This window comes from Lontra canadensis, unplaced genomic scaffold (genome assembly GCF_010015895.1).
Source record: "Lontra canadensis isolate GAN:19392208 unplaced genomic scaffold, GSC_riverotter_1.0 scaffold6, whole genome shotgun sequence".
Lineage (NCBI taxonomy): Eukaryota > Metazoa > Chordata > Mammalia > Carnivora > Mustelidae > Lontra > Lontra canadensis.
Window position 1 is genome coordinate 33,921,462 of NW_022631000.1, and position 26,981 is coordinate 33,948,442.

The window sequence follows — 26,981 nt, forward strand, 5'->3', positions numbered from 1 at the left end:
AATTCAGGGGTCTCAAGGCCCCAATGACATCTGCTTTGGATAAAAATCCTTGTAATAAAGAGAAGAAATCAAACAATAGATTTATTTTATATCACAAAGGTTTAATTAAAAAAATAGATAAATCTATTTTAGGTATTGAACAAAATTTTTGTGTGTGTGATTGAATAGGCAAAATTAAAATATTTACAAAGGAAGGAATTTTTGTTATTAGTTTTAGATAATCATAACCTTGTGAGATTTATAAGAGTATTAGCTAGTAAATATATAATACATTAACTGGAGGAGTTAATGTTCATACTTGAGGGCAGAGTTTATCAGGATCTACCAGTAAAGAAAAACATATGCAAAAAGGGTAGTATTTTCTAGTACTACTGAAATACCATGAACAGATCCTCAGATTCAGGTAGATCATTTGTAAGATACCATCAGTGATCAATGTATACAACACAGTTGCACAAGCTATTAAGAAGTCATTTTTGGTATGCATTATAAGCATGTACCCAAATAACCAAAGGACTACAATTCAAAATTTCTAGAGCAAATGCAATTAATGGCTTTCACCTTATAGTTAAAGGCTTACAACAGATTTTAATACTTTAAATCATTAAAGATTGGTTGATTTCAAAGTATGTTTGAAAGTATGTAAATATGTAATATGAATGGGTAAGAAACAAAAGGTAATTATAGCAATGTCAATTTTTTAATCCAAAAATTAAAAAGCAAAATACATTTCACATATGAGAGTAAATGGGTTTTTTTCTTTATTCAAGTAAACATTCTGATTATAATACATGATAATGGACAACCCATGTGACAAAGTATGGTAGACTACAGTTTGGTGTAGCTTCCTTGTTTCGAGGATGATTTTCCAGGTGATTCTTCAGGATCTGACATTGATGCCCAACAAAGGCTTTCCAAAGGCAATGCATGAGTTCTAGAGAACGCCTCTATCTTTCTTCAGATGCTGAGTGCCATTTTCTCCCACCCATTTTTATCCTCCATTACTTATATAAAACCCCACTCTAAAATTCAACCTATGTTATAAAATTAACAAAATAAAAAATTAGTATATGTTTTCCCACAAGGATAAAATTAAGTCAGACTCAACTTAATCTTTCTTTTTCTTTATCTTTGGAAGGATTTACATAATCTCTAAAGAGTCAGAGTAATATACAACACAAAAAAGGCAAAGAACCTTATTATTGGTATACATAATATGTTGGGAATTGCTAACGTATTCCAAAGCTTAACCTTCCTGGGATATCAATCCTCCAGCAGATATTATAGTTTACAAACAGAAGACTGTGTTTTAATAAGTGGAAATACAGTACCTGATTTTATATAAAGTAACTGTGAGATCTTTTCTCACTAGTAAAGTGCTTAATTAAGAAACATTCTTCCACAACATAATTTACCTTGTCAAAGGCACAAAATGTCTTTGTCTCTCTCTCTAAGCATTAGTCTTTAAAATTATAGTATTACTCATTTTGATTTTATTTAATTGAAAATCTTTACTGTTTTTTTCTCTCAGTAATAAAAAAAAACTGCTTTGAGTAAAACATTTTTTATTTTCAAAACTTTGCCATGAACGTACATACAACACTAAATTAGATCCCTTCATGAGCTGTCTGTATGCCACGAAGCAGTTATGACAAAAACATATACAAGCTTTAGGGTAAAAGTTAACAAGGAATCAGAATATCTCCCCCAAAAAGGGGGACAGGGAATCATTAAATTAAAAATTGTTAGCTTTCATTTTATAAAAAATAGTTTGAATAATCTTCTTATAAATCTGTAATGCTTACAAAAGCAGGAAATACATTTAAAATAGTTTTTTTTAACACAGATTCACTAGTACAATGTGGTTATGTTCAGAAAAGTAACAACTAAAATGGCATTTCAGTAGTCTGCATTCTCTTCTCAGCAAATTCCACATAGAATTTAACCAATTTGCAAATCAAAATAAAATTTAGTTGTCAACAGGGTCAGACTGGCTGTAATTAGTACCTGAATATCAAACTCTGTTCCATTTCATATATTGTACCAGAATTTTAAATACAGCTCAATGATAGGTACTGATAACAATACTTGACTGGATGGTTACCACCCATGACTACTGCACTGCAGGTTAAAACATACTTTGGTCAGTAAATTAAAAAGATATAAATCAAATAACAAGGCCAGAAAACTTGTTTTAGAACCAATTTCCTGACCTTAAGTAAACTTCAAATACATTGACAAGGCAAGGAAAATATAATCAACTATACAGAGAGTCTCTACTTTTTAATCATTTGGCATTTTATATTAATTTTCTTGTTTAAAATTCTATTTTATACTCCCGTGCACTGATTATCATAGCTGTCTGAATTAAAATAAAACTACAGTTACCTTCCTAGAATGTCCAGTAGTGAATGCAAATTAATTACTTCTTTTGCACTTCCATGAAGATGGTCCTTCATCCTGTAATTTTTTCAATTTTGGACCAAGAAAGAACCACCAACCAAATCCAATAAATACACAAATGATGGATTCTACATAATAACCATCCAGCGCCGTAACACATGAGCCACCAAGCTTTTTGCAAAGCTGTAAAAGTAAAATAATAAATATTTCACATTTTCAAAATGGAAGTATTCAGCAATTTCGATGTTTCTACTTTGTAGTTAAGGGATTAATAAAAAAATACTTTTGGAAGTTATTTTTATTTTTTATTTTATTTTTATTTTTTATTATTATCATTTTAAGTAATCCAGGATGGATCTTGAACTCATAACGCAAGGACCAAGAGATCAAGTGCCATAGGGGTCTACCCACTGAGCCAACCAGGATCCCTTCAAAATGTATTTTTGTTAAATAATTTCAACATTTCATTCACTTCAAATGGTGAAATATGCTAATATACCTTAATTTCTCTAATGCTACTAAGAGGATTAAAAACATTTCCAGCTTTTATAAACAATACTCATATTCCATTTTGAAGATATAGCTTTTCATATTTGGGAAATGTGAAGAAAATTTCCAATGAATCTACCCTAGAAGTGGGCTAATGTTAATTTGAAATAATTTAACAATAGTGTGCTAACCATTCAGGTCTGGCTACAATTGTTATATAAATAGTCAATGGAGTTTCCCTTTTTCCATCATTATAATACTCAGCTGTTAATTATGCACTTATTAAGTGCCTATTGTATAGAATCCTCAAGGTAAAGGGGAGAGAGACTATTCCTCCCTTGCTGAGAAGCGTCTTCAAATGAGCTACTCTTACTGAGAGTTATAAGCTCAGTTCTGACAGGAAAAAAAAAAGTGCAGAGATCTCTACACCAGAAACCAAGGACACCTGGGTGGCTCAGTTGGTTAAGCATCTGCCTTTGGCTCAGGTCATGATCCCAGGGTCCTGGGATTGAGCTCCACATTGGGCTCCCTGCTCAGCAGGCAGCCTGCTTCTCCCTCTCCTGTTCCTCCTGCTTGTGCTCTCTCTCTGTCAAATAAATAAATAAAATCTAACAAAAAAAAACACACAAAAAAGAATGAAAGAAACTACAGGCAGGTATGATTTTTCAAAAAAATACAGTACTTCTAGAGGTAAATAAGAATATTAATATCTTTTTTTTAAAAGTAATTTCCATACCCAATGTGGGTCTTTTTTTTTTTTTAGATTTTATTTATTTATTCATCAGAGAGAGATCACAAGTAGGCAGAGAGGCAGGCAGAGAGAGAGAGAGAGAGGAGGAAGAAGGCTCCCCGCCAAGCAGAGAGCCTGATGTGGAACTCGATCCCAGGACCCTGAGATCATGACCTGAGCTGAAGGCAGAGGCTTTAACCCACTGAGTCACCCAGGCGACCCCCCAATGTGGGTCTGAAACTTACAACCCCAAGATCAAGAGTGGCATGCTCCACAGACTGAGCCAACCAGGTTCCCCTGAAAATTAGCATCTTTTATTTAAAGATCTCATTTATTTATTTGACAGAGAGAGCGAGCATAGCAGGGGGAGCAGCAGAGGGAGAGGGAGAAGCAGGATCCCTGCAGAGCAGAGGGAACCTGATGTGGGACTGGATCTCAGGACCCTGGAATCATGACCGGAGCCAAAGGCAGTTTGCTTAATCAACTGAGCCACCCAGGCACACCATCCTTTTTTTTTTTTTTTTTTTTTTTAAGATTTTATCTATTTAATTTTAGAAAGTGCACAAAGCAGGGGCGGCAGCATATAGGGCAGGCAGAGCAGGCAGAGCAGGCGGAGGCGGCAGAGGGAGAAACAGGCTCCCCACTAAGAAAGGAGCCCGAGGCGGGACTCAATCCCAGGACCCTGGGATCATGACCAGATCCGAAGGCAGAAGCTCAAGCAACTGAGCCACCCAGGCATCCCTGAAAATTGATATCTTAATGTTATCTAAATTTATGTTATCTAAAATTACAAAATTATTGCTTAATGTTATCTAAAATTACAACATACTGGGGTGCCTGGGTGGCTCAGTTGGTTGGGCACTGCCTTCCACTCGGGTCAAGATCCCAGAATCCAGGGATCGAGCCCCTCATCGGTCTTCCTCCTCTGCTTCTCCCTTGGCCCCTCACCTGACTCCTGCTCTCTGTCTCCCAAATAAATAGATGGAAACTTTAAAAAAATAAAAATAAATAAATAAAAATAATATCACAACATACTTACCTCAACAGCATCAGGTGTTCGACAATTCTGGTTTGATGCTCCTACACACTCTTTCACTGTGAGGGGATCTACTAGCCAAAGAGCTACTGTAGAAGGCCAGTTTCCTCCCAGATTGGACACCGTATTTAAAAGGGTCATATATGTTCCTCCAATAAGTGGATCACTAACCTTCGCATTGAAAGCCATTATGGAAACATACATGCTGTATAATGTAACCTACAAGGAAAATGTCAAACATCTTTAGCATAATTAGACTTTATAAAAAAGAATCTGAGTTAAGAACATCAAATTCAGGGGCACCTGGGTGGCTCCGTGGGTTAAAGCCTCTGCCTTCGGCTCGGGTCATGATCCCAGGGTCCTGAGATTGAGCCCCACATCGGGCTCTCTGCTCAGTGCGGAGCCTGTTTCCCCTTCTCTCTCTGCCTGCCTCTCTGCCTACTTGTGATCTCTGTCAAATAAATAAATAAAATCTTAAAAAAAACCCCATCAAATTCATAAATCTGAAAATTAATTTTTATGACCCTTATTAAACTTGAGTCAACAAAGATATATTGAGCACCTACTATAGGCCAGATGAGATCATGGCAATAAAAAAATGAATAAGACAGTCTCTCTGTGCCCTTGAAGAATTTATTCTAGGCTGGGAAAATAAGGAATAAATAATTATGATGAAATGTAGTAAGTACTGTAAGTAGAAGTACATACATTATATTACTGGGACCTAAACTATGAGAGATTAATTCTACATTAAGCAGTCAAGGAAAGCTCAATAGAGAAAATGACAAACAGGGTGGCATCAAAGGACGCATCAGCAATTAGTAAAACCCCATATTTGTACTGTTCCTAAATATATCCTCTGTGTGAATGAATATATATGTATTTTTTCCTTTACATATATAGAAGAATGATAACATTTCAAAATTTAAGAGACGAACTGAACAGAAAAATCTCCTTAAGAGGCAAAAAGTACTTAAGAGGCAAGAATTAACCCTCCATTTAAAAACAGAGAGACAAACTCTGTCTCCAAAATAGCTTTCCTTTCCAAAATACTGTTCCATAGGGGTTCACAGAAAAAGGTATTCCACAGTCAAAAAAGAATGAGAAACACTAAATTACACAAAAAAATCAACAGGTCCCTTTCACTGTAGGCCTCTGAAAGGCTTTAGGATATAAACTCCCTAAGGACAGGGATTGCAATATGATTTATTATTATATTTTACCACTTAGAATGGTTTCTGGCATAGAATAGGTTTCCAATTAATATTTATTGATGATTAAGATGCTACATAAAGAGGGGTTATGTCAGGTATCATTTCTCAAATTTACTTGACCTTGTACAGTTTTTCCCAGAAAGCATCTGGCTGTCTGAGCATCACTGGCTACATTTTAGAAAATTTTATTTTTTAAGATTTTTTTTTTTAATTTATTTGTCAGAGAGAGAGTACACACAAGCGGGCAGAGAGGCAGGCAGAGAGAGAGGAGGAAGCAGGCTCCCTGCTGAGCAAGGGGCCCGATGCGGGACTTGATCCCAGGACCTCAGGATCATGACCTGAGCCGAAGGCAGCTGCTTAACCAACTGAGCCACCCAGGCGTCCCATAGAAAATTTTCTAATCAAATCCTAAGCGAAACAAATGATTTTTGGACTACTACACTGTAGTTTTCCTTTATTTACACAGATAGTGAAACATTTATTAAGTTAAAGCACCCTTTAAACATACATTTAGTTGGACAGATCCATTATGGGTTCTCCCAAATGATACAACTATATGTAAAAAATTATTGAGATTACTTGGTAGCCACACTTTTAGGTTTCCATTAAAAACAAGTGAGGAATTTGTAATTATAATTTTCAAAGAGTTTAAACTAGGTTCCATAGAAAAGTGACTCTTAAATACACATTTACAATAACGGCACTCAAGTCCCAAAGTTTACTGCTGGGCATCTACAGCTTTCTTGAACCACCTGCCCCCAGAACACAACCCCATTCTGCAACAGCTTAGGTGAGGCTAGGGATTACAAACATAGCTAATAAAGAAAAAGAAAGCAGATTAACACACAACTTTCAAAATCACAAAAAGTAAGCCTTAACTCTCAGTACAGAATCTAAACCAAAAACCTGGGTTCTGTCACACAGTAGCCATCATTATTTCTCAAGACTTTCAGAAAGAAAAGGCATCTGGAATAGAAGAAATAAAGAACCCAAGTCTAGGGATGGACTGAGGAATACTTAGGAAGCATATAATTACTAGCTTTGGAATTAATTCTGTAATATAACAAATACTGGTTGAATGAACAAAATAAATGAAGAAACTCTCCACAAACAGAGTTCAAAAAATCAAAAGCCACAGTTTAAGGTTCACTGTCAAATAATCTCTTCAATGTTAGACTCATGCTTAAGTCTTAAAATTTATTATCATTATTTGAAGGCCACTGCAGAAAAATGTCTTCTTTATTTTCCAAAAACAATTTACTTCTGAGAAAACCACAGCAAGCTTACCTGATGTAACGCATAACTCAGCAGCACTATAATATAGTAATATATAGGGAATCCTCCTTGATGTTCTACTTTGGGAGTCCACCAAACCAGCAGAGCATATTCTAATCCAAGCAACAATCTATAGAAAAAGAAGAAACATGGAGTTGACTTCCATTTCAGGTTAAAAAATAACAACAAAAACAGAAATCTGTATGCCTACTATGTGAAAGTAGCCTATTATTTAAAAACTGTTAGGAGGTTAGAAAGAGATAAAAGTGCATATAAATGATATTGAAGTTAAAGATGCTTCCCAAGTCTTTTTCCATATATACTTGACACAGTTATTAGTGATACTGATGAATGCTCCTCATTCAACTTTTCTTATTTAGTAAGGTTTTATTTCATTTTTACCTGTAGGGCATGGCTTTGTAAAATATGTTTAGTGGCTGGGGACCTGCAGTGTATTTGCTGATAATCAGAGGCAATATTATCTGCAAAGGAACCATTGGAACTGCCAATAAGGCTAAATGTTCTTTGGGTACTCCTTCTTCTACCAATTTTAGTCCTGTTACTGCATCTGCTGCTGAAAAACCAATCTGCAATATAAAAACAAAAAAATACCTTCATTTGTGATTTACAAAATATTTTCCCCAAGCATATGTAAGTTCTTTGAGAACCTCAATCTCATTATTGATTTACAGCAGTTACAAGTAAATATATTATTCTATCTGGTACAACAATCAGGTTACAGAAGACATACTTTATCTTATGATCTACTGACAATATTCAGTGAAAACAACTGAAAATTCAGCACTTTTAGGAACTGCAGATGGTAACAATTACAACTAATTTCCATTTCAAAAAGTTTAATCTCTTACAATAAACAGTATTCAAATCCCAACTTACTGATTAATATGTTTTAAGTTTTAAAGAGTCTTTAATTGACTACAAATAAAATCTGGTTAAAATGAAGCATCACGGCCACATATACACATTTTTAATGATTTCTGACTGATCATAATAAAATTTCTAAAAGTCATATAACATTTCAAAAGTAATTTTGAGATTATCTAAAGGGTTAAATAAAATGAAGGGGAAGAAAAGCTATAGTTCAATTTTTAAAAACAAACAAAAAAGAGGATGCTCAAAGTAGTGAGTAAAAGTTTGGGGTGAAACAAGGTATTTAGAGAGTCTCAAAGTATCTCTCCATAAATTAGTTTTTAATTACAGAAAGAAAAAAAATAACTTTATAATGGGTTAACAAAGTAATCAAAGTTAACAACAGTTAATGGGATAAAGGGACATGATAAGGCTTCTCATAGAATTCCCCAAAGTCACCACTATATTACTTGGGTGATATTCCTGACATATTTGCATTTCCTGAACCTAAACATGAAGAAACATCAGACACACATAAATGGAAGGCCACTCCACAGAAAAATTTAGAACATCCAGGTCATGAAGGACAAAAAAAGGCTGATACCCACTAAATCCAATGTGTGATTCTGGACTGGATCCCTGACCATGGAAGAGTAAAATTATAAAAGTTGTTACTGGGACAACTGGTGAAATCTGGGTATAGACTATGATGAGATAACAGTATTGTATCAATTTAAATTCCTTAATTTTTGAGTAGGTTGTAGCTTGTAAAAGAAAACCCTTGTTCTTAGGAAATAAATACTCAAGGTATTTATGGATAAAGGAGCATAGTATGTACAGAATACTCTAATATTTCAGAAGAAATATGTAATAGAGCACAAATCTGCAGAATACAGAAAGTGGAACTGTTAACAATTAGAGAATTTGAATAATGAAATATGGAATTCTTTCAACTATCTAAGCAAATTTTCAGTGAGTGTGAAGCTTTATTAAAAAACATTCTTTAAAGAAATGGTAATAGTATGTATTTAACTTCTTGGAATGGAGCCAAAGGGCAAATTTCACCACAGAAAAATTAAAGGCCAAAGATATTTTACTTAAATCCACAAAAGAATTCACTACATTTCACCCATTCTCTCTGTAAAAATTAGGTATACAAACTGACTTCAACATTTACTTTATCTTAAAAGTGCTATAGTAGGAGATATCTATAGTACACATATCTAACAAAACACCCAGGATATACAAAAATTCTACAAATTAGAAAAAAAAAAAGAGGCAGCTCTGGATATTTAAATGTCCAATAACCATATGAAAAGATGCTCATCCGCTTTAGTCATCAGGGAAATGCAAATTATAACCATAATGGGATGCCACTACACACCCACCAGAAAGGTTAAATTTGAAAGGGCAATATATGTCTTTGCAAGGCTGTGAAGCAACTGGAACTCTCTTACATTGTTGGAAGTAGGGAAAATGGAAACAACCACTCTGGAAAATTGTGTGGCAGTATCTAAAGCATTCCTTATGACCCAGCAATTCCATTCTGAGGTATTTACCCATCAGAAATGTGTATGGATGTTCACCAAAAGTAATGTACATGAATATTCATAGAAGTACTATTCATAATAGTCCAAAAGTAGAAAATTACTAAACACTTGTTGATAGAATGAATAAATTACAGCATATTAATACAGTGGAATATTATAAGCAATGAGATGAACAAACGGTTGCTATAAATAATAATATGGATAAATTATACAAATATAATGTTTAGTGAAATACAAGAGCCAGACATAAAGATGTCTCCATTATAAATCTCCATTTATTATAAAACTCCAAAGCAGGGGTGCCTGGGTGGCTCAGTGGGTTAAAGCCTCTGTCTTCAGCTCACGTCATGATCTCAGGGTCCTGGGATCGAGCCCCGCATCGGGCTCTCTGCTGGGCGGTGAGCCTGCTTCCTCCTCTCTCCCTCTCTGCCTGCCTCTCTGCCTAGTTGTGATCTCTGTCTGTCAAATAAATAAATAAAATCTTAAAAAAAAAACAAAAAACAAAAAACAACTCAAAAGCAGAGAAAACTAATTTATGACATTAAAAGTCAGGAGAGATGTTACTTTTGGCAAATTTTACTTTAAAAGGGAACATAAGGGTGCCTGGGTGGCTCAGTTGGTTGAGCGACTGCCTTCGGCTCAGGTCATGATCCTGGACTTCCAGGATCGAATCCCACATCGGGCTCCTAGGTCCTTGGGGAGTCTGCTTCTCCCTCTGACCTTCTCCTCTCTCATGCTCTCTCTCACTCATTCTCTCTCAAATAAATAAATAAAATCTTTAAAATAAATAAATAAAAGGGAATATAAGATTCTATATTCTGTAACTCCTTATATACTATCAACAGTAATCGTAATCTTTTACAAAGCAGTTTGGCAATCATATTCACTGACCCACTAATTGCCTACTTAAGAATCTACCAAAAGGAAATACACAAAAATATTCACTAGTGCATGTTTATAATTAAAAAACATAAGCAAATATACAACAGAAAAATGAGTAAATTACAGCAAATCTATACACTGTAACAATTAAATCGCTATTAAAATATCTTTTCTTTTTTAAGTAGGCTCCATGGCCAGTGTGGGGCCCAACGTGGGACCTGAACTCATGATCCTAAGATGGAGACCTGAAGTGAAATCAAGAGTTGGGCACCTAGCTGACTGAGCCACCCAGGTGTCCCTAAAAAGTATGTTTCCAAAAATTATTTAATGATAAGGAATACGGGGTAGTAAGACCAAAAAATGAGATAAAAATTATATACGATATGATCCAATTCCACTTTTATTTACATGCATATCTGTATGTATATAAGTATATAAAGAGTTCCAATTGCTTCACAGCCTTGCAAAGACATATATTGTCTTTCAGATTTAACCTTTCTGGTGGGTGTGTAGTGGCATCTCGTTATGGTTATAATTTGCATTTCCCTGATGACTAAAGCGGTTGAGCATCTTTTCATATGGTTATTGGACATTTAAATATCCAGAGCTGCCTCTTTTTTTTTTTTTCCAATTTGTAGAATTTTTGTATATCTTGGGTGTTTTGTTAGATATGTGTACTACAGATATCTCCTATTAATATTAATGTCGATTATAACTTATTAATTTTATTTATATATATAAAGTGTGTCTACACACATACACACACAGGAGAAAAAGAGGGCTGGAAGGAAATACAACAAAAGTGTTAGTAATGATTACCTCTAAATGATATAATTAGAGAATATTACTATCTTCCTTGAACCTTTCATTATGTTCTGAAGTTGAATTTTGAGTTTCTTAAGTTTAACCTTCCCAGTGTTTCCTTAAAATGTAACCCTCCTTATCATTAGGGGAAAAAATTCACTATTTCAAAAACAATGAGGCTCCAATTTTTACTTCAGGGTTGTCAAAAGGTAACTGTAAAGTGTTTATAAAGATAGATACATAATATGAAACTCCTATAATGGACTAAGGCTTTAGGAATATTAATTCCAATACCAGCAATATCTTACTATAATTAAATATATATTTCCTCTAGCATAATACCTTTAAAATGTTTTTGGACTATAGAATTAGGACTTTTTTTTTTAAATTAGCATATCTTAAAATAGAAAACATAAAGAGTAAAATAAGAGCTACCAAAATCCCCATTTATTTACTGTATATTTCCTTTCAACATTAAAAAAAATAAGTCAACTCATTTTTAAATAGACTCCTATATTTCCAATTATAATACCTCTGACATTAAATGTACATTCATTATAACAGTAGAGAGCTGTTTTTTTCAAGGCATTCATTTCCATACCAAGCATTAATATCATTCATTAAATTTCACATTTATTAGAATTTTTCTAATTTACTTAATTCTTTTCAAGATTCCAAGATGTTTAGATTACTTTGAAATCAGATTTGATATCATCACACCTTTTAAAACAAATTTCATAAACAGAAAGTACTGTTTTTTATCGTTACATACTAATAGTAGTGGAAAGGAACTTATGATATGAAAAGGCAATCGAAGTATTTCATGATATTGGTAATTATAACAGGGTGGTACATTTGCTTTATAATAAATCTCTTACCTTTGCAGTTAGAATCAGAAGGCAAAATGTCAGAACTGCTGGCATTTTTATAATTGCAAAAAGCAACTTGTAAGTATCAGTGATTCCTTGGGTTTCTTCTTTTCCTACTGATACTTCTTTGTTTTCTTTTTTCAGAAGGGCAACTAGAGTTGTTGTTATCAAAAATACAGTTCCCCAGAAAAAAAGGAAATCTGAAATTAAAAATGTTAACATCTATAACTAACTTTTGAAATGACATATCTGCATCGATACCAAATTTTGTATAAACAACTTTTCTTCCACTAAATCTGTTAGAAGATCAAATCATGTTCAAGGGAACATACTGAGCATACTAGATGAACAAGACAGTCCTGCCTCTGTTAAACATATACTACATAGACAGGGATACTTAACAAGGAAAAAGAAAAGGAATACAGACATTTGTGGGGTGAATGAAACAAGTCTGTCGTGTCATTTTCTTCAAGGAAAGTGCTAGGGATGACCCATGATTTTCATATCCCATCAGATCTATCAGTCATACTTCTTTTTTTTTATAAGTTTGTTTATGTAATGTCTACACCCTATCCATCTATTTACTTATTTACTTATATGTGTAATCTCTACACCCAGTGTAGGACTCAAACTCACAACCCTCCGCTCTTCTCCATCAGTGATACTTAAGCATATAAACCATTTCAGTTCTTTATTAAATTATAACTTAAACAGATGCTCATTTATATTAGATCTTCCAGCTTTTATTTTTAAAACTTTTTAATGTTTCTAATCTGTTTAGAATAGGCCTCAGTAGGGGCACCTGGATGGCTCAGTCGTTAGGTGTCTGCCTTCTGCTCGGGTCATGATCCCGGGATCCTGGGATTGAGCCCCTCATTGGGTTCACTGCTCAGCAGGGAGCCTGCTTCTCCCTCTCCCTCTCACCCTGCTTGTGTTCCCTCTCTCGCTGTGTCTCTGTAAACTAAATAAATAAAACCTTAAAAAAAAAAGAAAAAGAATAGGCTTCAATAGTGTGACACAGAAGGAATTTCCTCATACTTGTACATGCACAACGGGGACACATGAAGAGTACTGTTTGGGTTGTTTCAGTGAAAGAGAGCTTGGCCATTAGCCATTTTTTTGAACAAATCAAGCAGAGGGAGTGAATAATGTTAGAAAGGTTCTGTGCAATAATTAAAAGTGATAGTAATATTAGAGGCACCACTTATTGAGTGTATATCTCCTTTACTACAACAATCCAATAGATTTAGTTAACTAAGCCCCAATTTACAGATAAAGAAATAGGCTTAGGTTACATTGCCTGAAGCTACATTCTAAGTCGGTGGTAAAACTCTGATTTCAAACTTTTATACAACTACTTTCAAAACCTGTATCTCCTTAACCACCCTAAGAATTGCATCTTTGTTTGCCACTACAAAGCTTATTGGATAACCCTGTCTTAGTTTCTTCATCTGTAAAATAAGAGGACTTGGCTAGAAAATCCCAGATGCTTGTTAGTTCTAACATTCTAGAACTGTAGTCAGTTTTATATTTGTTTACTTTTCATTCTCATGCTCATATAGCATGACTAACTGTTCATGGAGCCTATTCACCTTTTTTCAAAAACAAGGAGAGCGAGCATTCTACACTCAGGGTTATTCCTATTTAATGGTCTTGCTCTGTTGCTGTGCTAACTGCAAGCTAACCGCTGTGTTCACTACAACTTGAACCTCACTTATGATGGAGGCAAATGAATTGTTTAGACCAATTACTTTAGACCACCTTACTATTTTTTTTTTTAGGTTTTATTTTTAAGCAATCTTTATACCCAACATGGGGCTTGAACTTACAACCCCAAGATCAAGAGTTCCTTTCCTTGCTCTACCAAATAAGCCAGCTAGATGCCCCTCAACTTACTGTTTAAATGCTTCCTTTTTTGTGTTATCTCATTGGATTTTCATAGCAAACATGTGAGACAGGTATTATTACTATGCAGTTAGAAGGAAAAGAAGCTCAGAATATTTAAATCTTTGCCAAAGGTCAAATAATTAGAGGCAGAATTTGAACCTAAATCTTCTAAATTTGGGTTTCATATTTTTTCCATTATTTTATACTGCTTATATAATGATTATTTTAAGTTAATGTTGAAGACTCTACTAGAATTGGCTAATTATTTAGTCTCCACAAGCCTAACCAAAACGGAAGTCTCTGCTATTCAAATTATGCAAATTAAAGAAGCTCAAAGTCTTCAAATATATATGGGCTCCTCGCTCAGCAGGGACGGTGGTCTGCTTCTCCCTCTGACCTTCCCCCTCTCATGCTCACTCTCTCTCATTCTCTGTCTCTCAGATAAATAAATAACATCTTTAAAAAAATATAGAAACTTGTGTTCTGGAGTGAATTCTCCACCATAAGAAATCTGTAATTAATTTTATTTTTTATTTTTAAAAAATATTTTATTTATTTATTTGACAGACAGAGACCACAAGTAGGCAGAGAGGCAGGCAGAGAGAGAGGGGGAAGCAGGCTCCCTGCTGAGCAGAGAGCCAGATGCGGGACTCGATCCCAAGACCCTAGGATCATGACCTGAGCTGAAGGTAGAGGCTTAACCCACTGAACCACCCAGGCATCCCTATTTTTATTTTTTAAATTAATTTTAGTTACAAAAAGAAAAATATGATTCTTAAACACAAAGATATCCATTTAAAAAAAATGCAGCCATATATATAAGTCTTATGCTTAAGGTTCATCAAAATAACATAATTTCTAGTTTATGTTAATGTAGTGTTTTACAATCTGGTTCAAAAGGAATGAACAACAATTTAAGGTTATTCTTTTAAGTGAGGCTAATTTTCGTTATTTTTGCATTCTTAATTCTGTGAATGTGACAAATAATGGCTTGTTTACAGTATTTCATCTACAATACTATTCTCATTCAGACATTTTTTATTCATCATTTGGTTTAAATTAGCAATTTAAGAAATCCTGAGGGGGACCTGGGTGGCTCAGTCAGTTAAGAGTCTGACTCCTGATCTCAGCTCAGGTCTTAATTTCAGGGTCTTGAGTTTAAGCCCTCTGTTGGGTTCCACACTGGGCATAGAATCTACTATAAAAAAAAAAAGAAAGAAAGAAAGAAATGCTGGAAAAAAAAAAGAACTATGCTACTTCCACGGTCACTAGAAATTTCAATTAATGGTCTCTAATTAAATGTGAAATTAATTAAAAATTTTTATTTTAATTTTAAGTTATATGCTACTTCAAGAGTTCCAATTCACTAAGCAAAACATTTTTAAGTTTGCTTAGTATATTCTCCCAATTTTCATGAACAAAATATTCACCTAGAATCTAAACTTCAATACCAGGAGAAAAACATAAGAACAAGTTAAACAGGTTTCAATGCTGTTTGCAGGTAAGATTATTTCTAATTTCTTTGTGCTCTTTGGATAAAGTAACAGTACACGTAAAAAGAAGGCGTTGACAATGCATCACTTCAGAGCTCTCATTCAAAGGCTTTCCCAACGGCCCACACAGAGAGAAGAATGAAGCTAATAGCTCAGAAAAAGAGACTTGACTACTGCCAGAAAATATATTAATAGGTTTTCTGAACACAATTACCAAAAACAGTAATAATCACTAGATTGCTGGTTATTATTAACACTACTTTGATGCTAGAGAATATCCATAGGCTGATATACCAACCATTGTAAAGATATTGTTACCAAAAATGATCTAAGTATTTCACTACTAACATTTTAATTAATTTTGATTTACGTGTTTCATCTGTAAAAGCAGTATGATGTGTGTGTGTGTGTGTGTATGTGTGTGTGTGTGTATTAAGATGTCAAAGCTGATGTGCAAGTTTCATATATATGATTTTTAGGCAAAGACCATAGGTCAAACTAAATATTCATAAGTGGCTACTAGATTTTATCTAGTACTTCCATGAATGCAAAATTTAAAAGCATGTGCCAATTCACCAGTAACCAAGAAGAATATAATAGCTAGCACCTGAGTGCCTATTATGTCAAAGCGAAACAGAAACATAGGACAGTGCACTAAATCTCACTCTCCAAATATTATTATTTCACTTTATACACAATGAAACAGTATTACAGTTCACAAAGTGCCAGAGGTGGGTCTAAACTCAGATCTGATCCTAAAGCAATAATGTTTTCCAATGTACTACCCAGATGCTCAGACGACACCTATCTGTAGCAAGCAGGCTCTCTTTCCTATCAAGCAGATATGCCTGAGAAGATACCCATTTTATTTCCAACCACAAAGTCTGGGACACAGATACTTCAGCATACGTGTACTCCCCTTCCCCACATCCATCTCCCCATACAGTAGTATGCCAAAGGGTACGCAAACCCACAGGATAAATAAACATGGTGCATCTTCTTAAAGAGTTCACTTTACTCAACAGTTTAGAGGGAAGCCTTGTTAATGAAAAAAAAATATACATAGAGGGAAGGCAAAATTTCCAAGAATTTTTAAAGATAAAACATCAGACTACAAAAAGCTTTCATGACTTTTAAGGCTTTGGACTAGGTCCCCAGACCCTTTAATTAGGTATAGGTTCACTCTCTGCCACCACCATAAGAGACAGATTAGGAAGCATTGTCTGATATCCTTGACTCAGATCAAATTCTCTCTCCCTGGACCTCTCACACTACGGAAATTAACTTTAGTCCTTCAGAAGTCAGTGACAGGAAAGCAAACTTTCAGTTTGTTCTCAATGTTAGGTCTTCCTTTCACCTTCTTGCTTTTGGCACAGCAATCTATTTCACAAGTTAGAGCATGAAGGGACTTTAGACACCCATCATCCAGTCCTACACTCTCACTTTCACAGTGGAGGAAACTGAAAGAGAAACAGTGTGACTGGCCCTGGGTCACTGGCTGAGTCTTAAAAGAAATAGACTTTTCTGTGCCACAAATCTCTCTCTGAAGCATTTACTCAAAATATCCATGCTGTTGTACAGCCCTCACAGAAAAAGCTATTTGACTATATAATATATATAGTCATATCTGATTTGGGGATTAGGATGTTAAAAGATAGCATATAATGCAAAAATCAAGTAAATATAAAGCGAATTTTGAAACCTTTCTAATCTCTTATTTTTCCTAACCCCTTAGGAAGATAAAGCTATGTTTGAGATCACATACCTTTTCTTTTCTTTTTTTTTTTTTTTTTTAAGATTTTATGTATTTATCTGACAGAGAGAAAGACAGCAAGAGAGGGAATACAAGCAGGGGGAGTGGGAGAGGGAGAAGCAGGCTTCTCATTGAGCTGGGAGCCCATTGCAGGCTCGATCCCTGGACCCTGGGATCATGACCTGAGCTGAAGGCAGACACTTAACGATTGAGTCACCCAGGCATCCTGAGATCACATACCTTTTCATTAACTCCAACAATGTTAGGTTTTCCTCTGGGGTAGAAGTGATTGTTTCTTCAATCAAGGACTGGATTAAGCAGCTATCTTACTATTAAGGACCATCTTGTCTGAAAATTTGGGCTCAAATTCTGCCCAAGATGCAAGGCTGAGAAATCAATAGATTTAGAGTTCCCATCTTATGCTAACACTGCGCCTCCATCACCGGATAAAAGTAAATCACTCTTTAATTTTTTAAAATATGTTCTGGCCAGGCACAAAATCCTAAAATGGATTTTAATTAAAATATTAAACATATATCATATATCTCTACTCTGATGCTATGATAGGTTCTTGCATTCAGCTTTTGTATAACCTATATCCTGACACTCCTATATCATTTTTTGTGAGCTGAATTTAGACTTTTATAAAACAGCAGACAAACGTTCCAAACCAGCCCATGAAGATGAAGAGTACATCAGAAGAGTTAACATGAAAAATGATGGTAACATCAAATGCTGACAAGGATGCAGAGAAAATTGATCATTTATATATTTCTGATAGGAAGATAAAATGGTATATCCATTCCATTCTGGAGAAAAGATTGGCAGTTCTTTTTAAAACTAAAAATGGACTTACTAGAAACCAGCCTTTGCACACTCAGGCATTCATCTCAGAGAAATGAAGACTTATTTTCACATTAAATAGCCAAAAACTGGAAACTACTCAGATTCCCTCCAATGGAAGGGTGGTGAAATAAACCATGGTATGTCTAAGAAGTGGAATACTTCTCAGCAATAAAAAGCAACAGATCATTGATAGATGCAACAACCTGGATGAACCTCAAAGAAATTACGCTAACTGAAAAGAGCTAATCTCCAAAGGATACATACTGCATGATTTCAATCCTGTAACATTTCTGAAAAAACATAATTATAAAGATGGCAAACAGATCAGAAGCTCCCAGTGGTTAGGGATGGAAGAAGTGGGTATAGCTATAAACAGGCAACAAAAAAAGTAGCCTTGTGGTGATGATACAGTTGAGTATCATCATTGTGATAATGGTTATACAAGTACTTGTATAATACAAGGCTACACATAGGATAAAATTACATAGAGCTATTCACATGCACTCACACATACAAGTATAAATGAGTACATGTAATAATTTGGTGAAATCTAAATAACTGTATGAATGGTACCCACATCAGTTTCTTGGTTTTGAGATTGTACTATACTTATGTAAGAGGTTAACAGTGGAGGAGCCTAGGGAAGGGTGCATGGGATATCACTCAACATTTCACTGCCCTACTGTGAATCCATAATTATTTTAAAATAAAAGTTAAAAAAATTAATGGGAAATTTAAGAATGCAAAGGTTCCTTTTTTTTTTTTTTTTTTTCTTTTTTCTTTTTTAAGAACACAAAAATTCTAGGGACGCCTGGGTGGCTCAGTGGGTTAAAGCCTCTGCCTTTGGCTCAGGTCATGATCCCAGGGTCCTGGGATGGAGCCCTGCTTCTGGCTCTCTGCTTGGCAGGGAGCCTGCTTCTGCCTCTCTCTCTCTGCCTGCCGCTCTGCCTACTTGTGATCTCGGTCTGTCAAATAAATAAATAAAAATCTTAAAAAAAAAAAACAACACAAAAATTCTAAAACTGTGTGAGGAGTAAGAAATGTAGGTCTCAAATGTAAGATAATATAAAGCAACCAAAAAAGATAAAAGTCTTTAGGTATTTTTGAAATCACCTATTCTATAGCTTTAATTGATCACCACTGGACTTCGGCCAGCAAGGACTGTGATCAAAAGAGAGGAGAAAGAACGATTAAAAAAAAAAAAAAAATTCTTAGATAACACCAAACCAAGGAATAGAAATGGTGGACGAGAATATCATCTTGCTTTTTGTATGTGTACCCCATCCATAAAAAAGTTATAGCATGCACAGTCATATATAAATTATATATTTGTTACCACCTACACTAATACAGTATATACAATGTAAAATATAAACCCACATTTAAAAATATGATGTAATTTTTTAGAAGAATGAAATTGAGGAACACATATGGGGCACATGGCTCGCTCAGTCAGTAGAGCCTATGACTCTTCATCTCAGGGTTGTGAGTTTGGATCCTACACTGGATGTAGAAATTACTTAAAAATAGATTCTATAAAAAAACATATAAAGAACATGTATAAAATGCCAGATATATCTAAGATTGTATCTTTAAAAAATAGGTACAATAAGAGTTTTATATTCCTTATTTCTAGTTTTCTAGGAACAGAACATCTCCTTTTATAAGGTAAGTCTATTTTGCTTTCTCAAATTAGTTTTCAGGAAGACTATAAATGAAAAGTAGGAGACTGCCTGTAATTAGAGAGGTTCTATGATTCTATCATTCATAACTGTATAATAAAGGCCAATTTAATTGGCCTCTACATAAATTTCAATAAAAGCAGAAGTGAAATTCAGAGTAAAATATATGCCAAATAAAATCAAATAATTTTTTGGTTTAGAGTATATCTTATAAATTGACTTTTCCAAACAAAAGCAATCCCACAGTTCTTTACTGGACAAAGAAAGCACATAGTATCATTTCTCCTTTGCCTTGTTCTAAAAACAAAAAAGGCTTTAAGACCTTCTTTAGGGATGTGAGCTCCAGTTTTTAATATCTAATCCTTCCTGAATCTTCTAGGCCTAGTATTCCTCTACTTTTCTCACTTTACTACTAGGGTCCCAACATTTGAAAATAAGTTCTAGACAAATGTGTGTCTAGAGATGTAAGATCCACCAGATTTATGAACTTGTCCTATTCAAAGCAAAATGATAGCTAAATTCAAGGATTTCATATCACATACTTTGTATGATATTTACCCAGAGATTGGCTTTTAAGGCAATGGATTATAATGTTGGTTTTTTTTATTTTTATAAAGACTCCTAAAATTATTATACAGTAAAACTAATTTTTTTTTGGTTTGCAGTTCTATGAATTTTAACACATACATAAATTTCAAATCACCACCCCTTAAGCAAGATACAGAACAGTTCCATCACTTCCCAAAACTCCCTCATGCTACCATCCAAACTCACCTTCTCCTCATCCAATCTCTAGCAACTGCCCATCTGTTATCTACCTCTATAATTTTACCTTCTGAGAATGCAGGAGAATATTTTAAGTCTAAATGTACATGCTAAAGAATATATTACAGCCTATTTAAAAATACCTGGTCTATCTAGAAATGGGTTAGTCCTTGCCACCTTCTAAAGAGCATTTCTGGTCATGCAAAAAATATATTGAGTCCTGCTTCAGGAAGCAGGACAAAGAAAGTTGTCACTAAGTAAGAATTAATTGGTCCTGCTCTCTTCTGAGTTCTAAGAATACCTTACAAATACTGTATTAAGTATATTCATTGCCAGTTTAATTAGCTTTTCTTTCAACATCAGTTTTTTTCAAAATAGTTCCTTTTTTCCTGATTGACTCTTATATGTTCATGCCTACCTATGTGACAAACAAATTCTTAAGGTCTAATACGTTTAGCTCTCTTCTCCAGTATCAGACTAACCTGCCCCCAACCCAAATACCCCACTCCTTACCCTATTCATTACTGTTATCACTGCTTCTAGAAGAGTAGGCCTTAATTACCAGTTCAGAGATTAGATCTAGACTAAAGACCTATTTCATCTGAGTCTAATAATGTTTTAAAAATTACAAAATCAACAAAAAAAGGAAGCTCCGGCTTCTCTTGAATACTGGTAAGATTTGGCAATCCTAGGATCCTACTGCCACAAGACACCAATTTATTGAAAACCGAAGCTCCCCACCCTTAGATGGGCATGAGCTTTTCATTCATCACTGTCCCCTCCAAACCCTACAGTCCTCTACCAAATCACGTGATTCCTTTACATTGTTCATCTACCTACTCCAGCATTTTTTTTTGTTTTTTTTTTTAAAGATTTTATTTATTTATTTTATAGAGAGAGATCACAAGTAGGCAGAGAGGCAGGCAGAGAGAGAGAGAGAGGGAAGCAGGCTCCCCGCCGAGCAGAGAGCCAGATGCGGGACTCGATCCCAGGACCCTGAGATCATGACCTGAGCTGAAAGCAGCGGCTTAACCCACTGAGCCACACAGGTGCCCCTACTCCAGCATTTTGGTTTGCCAAGTCCCATTATAAATTCCTTGGGAGCAGAAAATTCTCAAATTTTAACACCTATCACATGGCTAGAACCAAACAGGCACTAAGTGAATAAATGCCACTGGTCACTTAAAAAACAGAACAAAAAAATTCTTGTCATTTTTAGGCCATCAGGTATTCCAGAAGTGGGCTGATGTTTTTAGACATCAGCAGTTAAGAGTGCTACTTTTCTCTGGTAGAAAAGCCCAATCAGCACAAATTATATTTAGGTTTCAAGGTTTTCCCTAGTTTCCTACGAACCATTAGAAAGATACTAGTAGGTCTTTTGTAAAATAAAGTGTGGATACTCTTTGCTTTATGCCATTTTAGCTTACAAGTTTTCTAAGAATGCTCTACTTTCAGATAGTGGGGGGAATCCTATATCTCTACCTCCAACTAGGCACTGGACCTCAGTTTCTTCACCTATAAGAATGAATTGAGATGGCTGGGGTGCTTGGGTGGCTCAGCTGGTTTGGCATCCGACTCTTGATTTAGCTTGTGTCATGATCTTGGGGTCATGGGATCAAGCCCCATGACAAGCTTCAGCCTAAGTGGGGAGTCTGCTTGAGATTCTCTCCCTGTCTCCCCCTCCCCTCAGTTTGTGTGTGTACGCTCAAGATCTCTCTCTAAATAAATAAAATATTTGAAAAAGAAAAGAATGAATTGAGACGGTAACTAGACTTACTGTGGTGACCACTTTATATTGTATACAAAACCTGAATTATGTTGTACAACTGAAACTAATACTATTAATACCAATGTTACCTCAATTAAAAAAAAATCAACTCCCAAAAATACAAATCAGAATCTAAATTATTAAAAAAAAAAAAGGAATATATTATCTTTCCAAGTCATAAAACTATGTTCTAATATCTGTGTTCTTCTGGGTTACTTTCATCACCTCTTGCAGCTCAAAAGGTTGTCTTTTTTTTTTTTAAGGTTTTATTTATTTGACACACAGAGATCACAAGTAGGCAGAGAGGCAGACAGAGAGAGAGGAGGAAACAGGCTCCCTGCTGAGCAGAGAGCCCAATGCAGTGCTTGATCCCAGGATCCTGAGATCATGACCTTAGCGGAAGGCAGAGGCTTTAACCCACTGAGCCACCCAGGTGCCCCAAAAGGTCGTCTCTTTTTGCTCATAAGATCCCTGAAAACCAAAGGGGGCAGGATAGAAAAAGCTCCCTTCTGAGTTCAGGACTGCCTTGGATCCCTGACGTACCAAAAAGCCAATCTCAGCATAATCAAGGTTTTGTTTCTAAGGGATTTTTCTCATCTTATCCTTCATGTTCTAAATTTATTATTTAGATTACTGCTTTCTGAATGGCAAAACTGTCTTTTCTCAATACATTCCATTTCTATTTATCTGTAACTCAAAACAAACTGTTAATCAGACAATATATTTTACAGTTCTAAAATATGCCATAATTCATTTTTATAATTCATAATTAGGCTTATAATTTTCTGATTTTTCTAAACATCTGCCTCAGTGTTTGAGCTCTTCTTTTACTACCTAAACAATTTTACTTCCTTCATGATTCCTTCTGTGCTCTTAAAATTCCTAAAAACTGCTGTTCTTTCCTTCCTTCCTTTCCTCTTATTCCTTTCTTTCTTTCTTTTTTGTTATACTGCTACTAAGTTCCAGAAAGATCAAAGCTATAAATATAATATGTACTATCATAAAGAAGAAAATGAAAACTCTTCAACTCTTAACTTACTAAAATGTCTGAACTAAAAACAGCAGCCTACTACACACAGAAAAAACTAAATAGTAAGCTATTTTTACAATTTCTGGAAACAAAGTTCAAATTTCACAGAACAAACAGCTATTCAAAAGGACAAATCAGTGTAAATAAAAATCCAACATGGCACAATTTTGATCTTCCCATTGGGGAACAGTTGTGACTAAGAAAGGATATAATTAACATGGCTACTGGAATGCATAATGGCATTCTGTGGAATGATGTTTTATCAATCATTCTTGTAGAGAAAGCTCTAATTTACCTAGTCACTAATTTAGTTTCCACAACCTCTTAAATCTTGACATCTGCTGTGAGGCTTTCCCATGTTAAATAATACATCATTTCATTAGTCCTTCCTGGTGACATCAATAGTCACAGTACAAAATGAAAAGTTGCATCAAAAGCAGTAAGATGCTAATACAATGCATTCACAAAATATTTCTAGGCAGAGAATTATCCATAGAGCAGGAGTGGGGCTCCAGAACACTTTGAGACCAATCTATTTAAGTGCAAAGCAGTATCTCTCAACCATTTTCAGCCAATTAAGGAAATTATAATCATCATTTCTTCAGTAGCAGTAGCTCAACAGCAGTTTGAGGAGGTAGATAAGGGGGTCCCTTACAGGGCATTTCAAGAGATGAGTAGTGCAGGTGTGAACCCTCCATCCTCCACACCACTGAAATATTATATAACCCTCATACTTCCCTCACCACACAGCTACCCCTGACATTTACCCTGTCTGGAATCCCCAAGCTAGTACTGGGAAGATGGGAGAAAGCTGAACTGCTTAAATTTCAAGAGAATCACTTAAATACATCATTATCAGAATAAAGAATTCTACCACATTCCTGATGTTGATTATTCCTGATATTGTTAATTTTTACTTTTGTTTCCTAATTGTTAGGAAAGCTTTTAAAAAAAAAACAACTCAGAAAACCTTCCAAGGACATATATTTTACTCATTCAGAAAAAGGAGAAATTTTGCAGAACTTACACAAACTTGCTTACTGGATAAACTTCAAACTTCTTCTCATAGCAATTCAAGAAAATCTTACTAACTGGGTCACAACTTTTCTTTCATCACTGTTTCCCAAACCTGGTCCGCACAATTACTGCTTCAGGCACTCTGAACACAGTAGGTACTGTCCTGTACCTTTTTGTACTTTTCAGCTTCAGCGCACTTTCACCTGGCATTGTGCATTCTAGAATTCCACTTATTCAGTTCACAGAATTTTATAATTCAACAAGGTCAAATGTTATCTGCAGTGTGAGGCCTGGCTCTCACAAGCTAGCAACACTGAGCTCCCCAAAAATGTTCATTTCTCCTATTTCTTGAGGGTTGGACTCTGCTTTATTCATAGGAGGCCCTTAGAACTCTGTCACTCTGTCAACTCATTAATGCTGAATAAATTAACCCTATTCTATTCACCAGAAGGCTAGAAGAGGCCTCTTGGTATACCAGCAGAGGCAGAAATGAACCAGAATTAGAAATATCAATCCAATAAAAGGAAAATGTAAACCACAGGAGTTGGGCTGGATACATGTCTTCACACTCACCAGACTTCTAAAAAATGTGCATCTATGTATAAAGCAAATGTCAACAGCTTCCTAGACTGGCAGTTTTGTTTGTCATCACACAACAATGTTACTGGATGAGCTGTCTCTCCCTGCTCACTGCAGGGTACTCATCAATTATGACTGCTTTCCTGTACTCATTCTGGCTGAAGCTCATCTTAGCAGAAAACTTAACCTCGGATAATCTCCCACAAAATAATTCCCAGCAAATTAAATTACGAGATTGCCTTCAACGTCCCACACTCTGTCAATAGGATTCATAAACGTAAAATAAACCTGACCGCATAATAGCTTAAATACACTACCTGAGAGAGTAACGATTCCCTTGGGTTGAGGCTGAAATCGCAAATATTTGTTACAAAAATCGGCAGATTCAAGGGCCAAAAACAAAACATTGCCCAAAAAATAGCCCGCTGTCTGGCCCACTGAATTGCAAGTAGAAGCATAACCCACGTTTTCCCGGGATAACATAGTTAAAGCCCAGCCATCCACAGCGATGTCCTGAGTGGCGGCCAGGAATTCAAACAAAAAGAATGTCACAGTGAGAGCAATCACATCGGGCGTTCTGCCATTAGTGTTCCCGAGCAAACGGTCCACTTGAGTGGATAAATAGATCATAAACAGTCCCAGTATATACTGTGTAGGGACAAGCCAAGATTTGCGACGACCGAAGTTCCTAAAGTAAACTGCATCAACCAGCGGGGCCCAGAGTAATTTGAGGCTGAAGGGCCAAAAGACGAAGCTGAAGAAAGCTTGATCTGTATAGCTAACGTTTTTGCTCTGCAAAATGAGTGGGATGCTTCCCGCCAGGCCCAGTGGAATGCCCTGAAGCACGTAAAGAAAAAGCAACAGCAAAATGCTGCTTAATTCGGCCCGGCAGCTCCGTGGGGGTTTTGAGACGTCACCCGTGCCGGTATCCCGCAGAAAAGCTTCTCTGTCCCCTTCCCCGCCCACCAATTCTTGATGACTGTCATCCCAGCCGCCTGGTGGCAGAGGACCGCTCTTCATATCCAGTGAGTGACTGAAATTCCCTGGTCGTCGTTGCCGACTGTTGTCCTTGTGGGAGACGGTGGGTGACATATCAGAGACGATGCAGAGCCCCGTTTGTGGGGTGCCGGGGCTGAGCGTCTTGGAGCGCCTAGTCCCAGGTCCAAGGCTATCGCTCTGGACCAGGGTCTCGATGGTTCAGGGAGGAGGAGGACAGGGCGAGGGGTGATAAGGGCACTTCTTACAGTGGCCCGGGGAGCTGAAGCCGGGAGTCAGTCCCCCGGCTGGAGGCCCAGGCGATGCCCAGGTAGATGCCCCTTGGAACGGCGTCAAGGAGCCTGAAGGAGCCCGCCGGGCAGCCGCACCGGGCTCGGGGCTGGAGAAGAGGGCCGTGGTGCTACGATGGAAACGGGCCCTTGGCTGCGGCGAGACCGAACGGCCAGTCTCCCGACCCACCTCCAGTTCTCGCCGCCACCACTGCAGCAGACAGCACTTTCTCCACAGGACTCCAGAGAGACCAGATAACTTCCTGCCTCGCGCTTCAGGAAGTGGTCCTAGACTCAAATGAGTCCTGTCCCCGCCTCCAGAGCGAGCCAATCAGGGCATGCTCCCGAGGCCGCCTTTCGAAACAACGCTTACTAGGAACCCCAACTCCGGTGATCGGGACCTCATGGGAGGATTAACGCGGAAGCACCGTGCGGCCTGGGCGGGGCGCCGCGCGAGTTTTGGCTCTATGAGCGCATGCGGCCGTCTGGAAAGCGTGGGCCTCGGTGATTGGGACCCTGAGGCCACGTGAGGGCTGGTTGAGGCAGGCCTGCGCCGGTTGCCGAGTGATCACACCGTGCAGCTTCTGCCGGCGCTTGTTGCTACTTTGGGGAAGGGCAGTGCCCAACCTCAGGGTCAGGAATTGTGTGATGCCACTGCTTTCGTGGACAAGACAGAAGCGGGGAGGAGGAGGGTTGAAGTTTACGCAGTGGCTTTATCAGCAGGCAAGGGTGTCCCAAAAGGGTAGGGAGAGACCTGGCTAAATGGAGAATTGC

General features: G+C 36.5%; 1 protein-coding gene across 3 annotated transcripts; it reads right to left on the bottom strand.

Moving 5' to 3' along the window:
* Positions 1 to 738: 738 nt before the first annotated feature.
* Positions 739 to 26,630, bottom strand: SLC33A1 (solute carrier family 33 member 1). 3 transcript variants are annotated; one of them, XM_032852573.1, is made up of 7 exons: positions 25,260 to 26,618; positions 12,132 to 12,322; positions 7,550 to 7,734; positions 7,160 to 7,277; positions 4,662 to 4,877; positions 2,389 to 2,586; positions 739 to 1,034 (listed from the first exon to the last, which is right to left on the bottom strand). In XM_032852573.1, the coding sequence occupies exons 1-6, from the start codon at positions 26,032 to 26,034 to the stop codon at positions 2,419 to 2,421; spliced, it is 1,653 nt and encodes a 550-aa protein (XP_032708464.1). In that variant the 5' UTR covers positions 26,035 to 26,618; the 3' UTR covers positions 739 to 1,034; positions 2,389 to 2,418. The 3 variants fall into 3 exon arrangements, with proteins under 3 accessions (XP_032708464.1, XP_032708462.1, XP_032708465.1); XM_032852571.1 differs by having other exon boundaries at positions 739 to 2,586; XM_032852574.1 differs by lacking the exons at positions 7,160 to 7,277; positions 12,132 to 12,322 and having other exon boundaries at positions 739 to 2,586; positions 25,260 to 26,630.
* Positions 26,631 to 26,981: the final 351 nt, after the last annotated feature.